General features: G+C 58.2%; 1 protein-coding gene across 1 annotated transcript in view; it reads left to right on the forward strand.

Annotated features, from left to right (window-relative positions):
• The window catches only part of LOC103250625 (myosin-14), a gene marked incomplete at both ends in the record, with an annotated part of 21581 nt that extends 18301 nt beyond the window's left edge, over positions 1–3280 (forward strand). The window contains 3 exons of the mRNA XM_021708126.1: positions 634–697; positions 2242–2340; positions 3140–3280. Coding sequence (XP_021563801.1) covers positions 634–697; positions 2242–2340; positions 3140–3280 — 304 coding nt within the window. The remainder of the gene's footprint in view (positions 1–633; positions 698–2241; positions 2341–3139) is intronic.
• Positions 3281–6774: the final 3494 nt, after the last annotated feature.

Raw genomic sequence — 6774 nt, forward strand, 5'->3', positions numbered from 1 at the left:
GGGTCTGAGGGAGGAGGGGCCGGGGGCCTGGACTCCTGGGTCTGAGGGAGGAGGGGCCGGGGGTCTGGACTCCTGGGTCTGAGGGGGAGGGGCCGGGGGTCTGGACTCCTGGGTCTGAGGGGGGAGGGGCTGGGGTCTGGACTCCTGGGTCTGAGGGGCGAGGGGCTGGGAGGACTGGACTTCTGGGAGGAGGGGCTGGGGCCTGGACTCCTAGGTCTGAGGGAGGAGGGGCTGGAGCCTGGACTCCTGGTCTGAGGGGGGAGGGACTAGGGGTCTGGACCCCTGGGTCTGAGGGGAGAGGGGCCGGGAGCATGGACCGTCAGGGCTGAGGGAGGAGGAGCTAGGAGTCTGGACTCCTGGGTCTGAGGGAGGAGGGTAGGGGATGTGGACTTCCCCTTCTGAGGAAGGATGCTGGGACCAGATTTCTGAGGCACGAAGCCAAAGGGGCCTGGACCTCAGATCTCCCAGGGGCCTCCTGCTGGGCCTCCTCACTGGGGCAGCCTGAGTGGAGGGAGAGAGAAAGACGGGGAGGCAGCCCTGCTCTGGGAGGGCGTAGGGTGTGGGTGTGGGGAGTGCTCGCAAGACGGAGGAGAGTGGACCCTCCCTGATGCCCTCCCACCGCTGCTCCTCCAGGGCAAGTTCATCCGCATCAACTTCGACGTGGCCGGGTACATCGTGGGCGCCAACATTGACACCTGTATCCTCTCAGCTGGGCGGGAGCTCGGGGGCAGCGGGCAGGGAGGGCGACCCTGGGGTGGTATGGCTCACAGGAGGCAGGCTCTGTGCCGGGGGCCGGGGCCCTGCTGCTGGGATGGGTGCAGGGTGCTCAGAGGGGGGGTTGGGTGCTCAGGGGGGGTGCTGGGGGCTCAGAAGGGGTGCGGGTATTCAGCGGGTTTGCCAGGTATTTGGAGGGGTCTCAGAGGGTTGCCGGGTGCTCAGAAGGAGTATGAGGTGCTCAGAGGGGGCACTGGGTGCTCAAAGGGGGTGCCGGGGGCTCAGAGAGGGTACCAGGGGCTCAGAGGGGGTGCCAGGGGCTCAGAGGGAATGCTGGGGGCTCAGAGACAGAATCTGTGTGGAGGGAGGAGGGCAGGGCCCCCTTGTTTTTATGGGGTCAGCACACCCTGCATTGGGGTGGGGCGTCGTGGTGCTGAAGACCACCAGGTCCACCAATTCCCCGGGGGTCCCCAGGACCCGGCCTGTGGTCCTACTGTCCTACTCGGTGACGTGGCCAGGGTGCCGAATCCCCCAGCAGCGAGGTGTGAAACGCCGTCCCAGGGGTGTTGCCAGGGGCTGGTCTCCTATGGAGCAAAGTCCCAGCTCCCAGGAGAGTGGGCATTCCCCGTAACTTTTGACCTGTCCAGGCCCAGCGAGTGCCTCTCATCAGGGGATGCTGGGAACCCTCCCGGAATCCAGGTTCTCAGGCGCTGGCCAAGGGCCCGCCTGGTCCTCAGGCCTTTCCAGTGTCTCAGGTCAGCTGTGTCCACCCTTTTTTGCCCAGCTGTCATGCATGTGTTTAAAGGATTGATCGATTGATTGATTACTTAAAATTTATTGAGTTGGAGTCTCACTCTGTCACCTAGGCTGGAGTGCAGTGGCACACTCACAACCACCACAGCCCGACCTGCTGGGCTCAGGCAATCCTTCCGCCTCAGCCTCCCAAGTAGCTGGAACTATAGGCATGTGCCACCATGCCCAGCTAATTTTTTGATTTATTGTAGAGTCAAGATCTCGCCAAGTTGTCCAGGCTGGTCTCAAACCCCTGGGCTCAGGCAATCCACTCGCCTCCACCTCCCAGAGTGCTAGGATGACGTGAGCCACCACACCTGGCCACCGTGTCTTAGAAAGGGAGAACATGCAGAGTGACAGTCTAGTTAGGGATGGGAAGGAGATGATATCCACGTGGGGGAACTGAGGCGGGGAGACTAATAACAGTAAGAGACATTCTCGTGGGTGGTTAACTGTGGACCAAACACTGTCAGGGGTGGGGAGTGCTACACACGTATGAAGTCATTTCCCCTCACAGCAACTCATGGGGAGGTGTTCACTCCCAGCCCCTTGTACAACTCGGGAAACTGAGGCACAAGTGGCATGCCCAAGGCCGCTCATCCAGTTGGTGGCCAAGTTGCCAGCCTGGGCTATGAATAACCCCTCTGCTTCCTGGGATAGCCGGGGCAGGTCTGGGGGCCGGATGGGATCCCCTCATTCCCCCTTCACCGCTGGTCCCTTGACTGCTCCACCCAGATCTCTTGGAGAAATCACGTGCAATCCGCCAGGCCAAGGACGAGTGCAGCTTCCACATATTTTACCAGCTGCTGGGGGGTGCGGGGGAGCAGCTCAAAGGTGGGTGCCGCCGTCCCCGCCCACTCTGGGGGTGGGGGTCGACTGGGAGCCACATCCTGGCCGGGGAGGAAGAGCGGGGAGGGGGGGCACGGACATGTGTCCAGCGCCTGCTTCCGGCGAGGCTCTGCGCCCCGGCTCTCGCTGTCTACTAGTGGCTTCTGCCGCCTCCTGGCTTCTGTCTCGGGGCTTCCGGTTCCAGCTCTGCCGCCCGTGGCTCCCTGTCGCTTCCCAGCGCCGTGGCCCTCTCTCTCGTGGCTCCTCCACGCCCCAGCGGCTTTGCTGAGGCTGCTGCTGCTGTGGCCTCACGCCCTGATGATGCTGGTTTGTGTGGCCTCTGCTCCCCGCCGCCTCCGACTCCCCTCCTCCCTCCTGTCCCTGCTTCTCCGCCCCCCACCCCACCCCTCCTGTGTCTGCTGCAGCGGCTGCCGCCCTGTGGTGCCCTTGTCCTGGCTCCCTCGTCCTAGTTCCTGCTGCCACGTGGCCCCTGCTCACTTGGTTCCCGCTCTGTGGCCTCTGAGACCACGTCCTCGCCCTCTGGCCTGCGCGGTTCCCCAGCCTGTGCTGACCCCGGGTGGCCCCTGCCTGCTTTGGGCAGTTCCCTGACTCGGGAATCTCCATGGAAGAAGCAAGGGGGGGTCTCCTGGGTGCCCGGCCCTGCCCCCTCCCCCCAAGCCTGGAGGAAAGGACCCTCCCCCGAAGTTGACGGAGGGGGCGCGTCCCAGTCACCATCCGTGAATCCAGGACGTGAGTCTGACTCCACGGCTGGCCCTTGACCTTGACCCCGCTGTTGCCCCCGCAGCTGACCTCCTTCTGGAGCCCTGCTCCAACTACCGCTTCCTGACCAATGGGCCGGCATCCTCCCCCGGCCAGGAGAGGGAGCTCTTCCAGGAGACGCTGGAGTCCCTGCGGGTCCTGGGGTTCACCCACGAGGAGATCATCTGTGAGTGAGCCCTGTGAAGGAGAGTGGGGGGCACTGCCTGGGAAGCCGTGGGACCTGGCTGTTCATGCCTGTTTATCTGCTCAAGCATTTATCGAGCGCCTGCAGTGTGGAGGCATTTCTCGAGCACCTGCTGTGTGCAGGCATGGAAATGAAACTGACAGACAGCCCCGTCTTGGGGAGACTGACAAAGCCAGAGTCCCCAACCAAATTAGTAAGGAATTATATGGACTATTAGAAGACAATTTGTGCCCTGGAGAAAAAGCAGGAGATGGAGAGGAAGGGACACAGCTTTAAGCAGGAGGCCAGGGAGGAGTGGACTGAAATGGGGACGTTTGAACAAAGACCTGGAGGAGGTGAGGGCGTGAGCACTGAAGATACCAGGGAAGAGTGCTCCAGGTAGAGGGAACAACCTGTGCCAAGGCTCTGAGGCAGGAAAGGTGTGTCATGTTGGAGAGATTGCAACTGCCGGAGATGGAGCTGCAGAGGCCAGGGGGGGTCTCCAGCGCCAGCCGAGGGAGCTGGGACTGTGAACTGGGGTTGCCGGGGAGCCATGGGAGGGCTGGGAGCAGGGCCTGGGTGAAGTCAGTTCTGGGGGTAAAATAACCCCTGGGAGGCAGGGTGAGGGACACACTGCAGTGGAAGAGGCTGGGGGCGGGAGGATGGTGAGAGTTTAGGGAAGGCTCAGGACCCTGGCCCGGGTCACCTTGGTTGGCCCAGGCTGGGCAGTGCTGGTGTAAAGGACTCACCATGTTGGGGTTCTTTGCCCCCACTTTGTTCACTGAACAGCGTGGGTTTTTTTCCCATTTTTATTTTAGTTTCAGGGGTGTGTGTGCCTACCTGTTACATGGACACATCGCGTAGAGGTGGGGACAGAGTCTCGGAGGCCCGTTCCCCAGTGAACATTGTCCCCATAGGTAGTTTCCACCCAACTCCCTTCCCACCTCCCCCACTGTTGGCTAATTGGGGTCCCTAGTGTCTATTACTTCCATCTTCGTGACCATGTAGCTCCCACGTATGAGTGAGACCGTGCGGCGTTTAGTTTTCTGTTTCTTTTTTTTTTTTTTTTGAGTTGGCGTCTCACTCCGTCGCCCAGGCTGGAGTGCCATGGCACGCTCCTGGCCACCGCAGCCTTGACCCGCTGGGCTCCGGCGATCCTTCTGCCTCAGCCTTCCAAGGAGCCGGAACTACAGGCGCGCGCTACCACACCCGGCTGATTATTTGATTTGTGGGAGAGACAAGGTCTCACCACGTTGCCTGGCTGGTCTCGAACCTGCAGGCTCAGGCAGTCCTCTCGCCTTGGCATCCCAAAGTGCTGGAATGACAGGCTGAGCCACCGAACACGGCCCTGGTTTTCTGTTTCTGTGTCAGTTCACTTAGGATGATCTCCAGCTCCATCCGTGTTGTTGCAAAGGATGTGATTTCATTCTTTTTTATGGCAGTGTAGTATTCCATGGTGTATCTATGCCACATTTACTTTTTTTTTTTTTGAGTTAGAGTCTCTGTTGCCCAGGCTGGAGTGTGGTAGCATGATCACAGCTTACTGCAGCCTTCACCTCCTGGGCTCAGACTGTCCTTCCACCTCAGCCTCCCAAGAAGATGGGACTACAGGTGTGTGCCACGGCACCCAGCTATTATTTTGGGTTTTTATTTTGTAGAGATGAGATCTCACTCTGTTGTGCAGACTGGAGTGCAGTGGCATGCTCACGACCATTGCAACCTCAACCTGCTGAGCTCAGGCAATCTCGCCTCAGCCTTCCAAGAAGCTGGAAGTACAGCTGCACGCCACCATGCCCAGCTAATTTTTTGATGTATTGTTGAAATTAGGTCTCGCCACGTTGCCCAGGCTGGTCTCGAACTCCTGGACTCAGGCAATCCTCTCACCCATGCCTCCCAAAGTGCTGGGATTATAGGCGTGAGCCACTGCACCCAGCTATGCTACATTTTCTTTATACAGTCAACTGTTCTTGGGCACTTAGGTGGATTCCATCATTTTGTTATTGTAAATAGTGCTACAATGAACATATAGGTACAGCTATCTTTTTTATATGTTGATTTCTGTTCCTTTGGGTAGATCCCCAGAAGTGGGATTGCTGGGCCAAATGGTAATTCAATTTTTAGTTCTTTGAGAAATCTCTAGACTATTTTCCCTAGTGATTGAACTAGTCTACAATCCCACCAAGCAGCATGTTTTGACAACATTTCTGTTTCAGTGTGACATTTGCCTGCCCAAGCTCCCATAAGAAGGTTTTACAAATTCCAACCTGGGCAACACAGTGAGACCCCATCTCTACAAAAAATTTTTAAAAAATCAGCCAGGCACGGTGGCACATGCCTGTGGTCCCAGCTACTCAGGAGGCTGAGGAGGGAGGATTGCCTAAGCCCAGGAGTTAGAGACTGTGGTGAACTGTGGTTGTGTCACTGCACTCCAGCCAGGGCAACAGAGTAAGACCATGATTCAGAACAAAAACAAAACAAAAGAACACATCCGTTTAGATGGACCTTAGTCTTTTTTGAGGCTGCGTGATGTTTTGTTTCCATGGTGTATCTATGCCACATTGACTTTTGTTTTTTAATTGTGTATTTATTCTTTTTTTTTTTTGAGTTGAAGTCTCACTCTGTTGCCCAGGCTGGAGTGCATTGGCATGATCACACCTTACCGCAGCCTTCACCTCCTGGGCTCAGGCAGTCCTTCCGCCTCAGCCTCCCAGGTAGATGGGACTACAGGTGTGTGCCACTGCACTCAGCTATTATTTTGGTTTTTTATTTTGTAGAGATGAGATCTCACTCTGTTTGGGTAAGCCCTGGTTCTTTTAACTGAGCGCTCTGAAGAAAGACGCTGAGGGATCCCTGGACTGGGCTGGGGCTGCCCCCAGGTCTGACTCGGCTGGTCTCTGGCGCCGTGGACAGCCCGGGAGCTATTGTTGGCACCAGGGCCCAATGGGGAGGGCTGGAAGTGGAGCATGGTCTGGCCGTTCTGCCCAGGCTGCTGGGAACCCGGCCCCCTGGGGCCTGTGGACTCTGGTTCTGGGGCCTCCCTGCTGCCACCAGGATTTCCCAACTGTGGTTGCATAATCCCCCCGCCTGCGTGACTCCACAGCTGGGCAGCTGGCAAACGAGCCTAGATCGCAGCTACAGGGGACCTGGGCCTCCCAGTCTGTCCCCTTTGGTCCCTTCCTGGCCTCTTGACACCGCCGGCTCACGTGACCCTCCCAGCAGCTGCCCTGCTGGGCGGCGGGCACAGAAGCAGTTCTGGCTTTTGCAATTCAGAAATAAGAATTTTGCAGCAATCCGTTCCGTGTGTGTGTGTGTGTGTGTGTGTGTGTGTGTGTGTGTGTGTGTGTGTGTCACATGGCCCGAATAGGGCCAAGGGTCACACTGAGAAAGCCAGGCCTTCCCCCTTGTCCTTGACCCCAGATTCCCACTGTTTTGTTTTTTTTTTGAGTTGGAGTCTCACTCTGTCGCCCAGACTGGCATGCAGTGGCCGCTCCCGGCCA

Source organism: Carlito syrichta, unplaced genomic scaffold (genome assembly GCF_000164805.1).
Source record: "Carlito syrichta isolate Samal-C Ts95f unplaced genomic scaffold, Tarsius_syrichta-2.0.1 Scaffold130742, whole genome shotgun sequence".
NCBI lineage: Eukaryota > Metazoa > Chordata > Mammalia > Primates > Tarsiidae > Carlito > Carlito syrichta.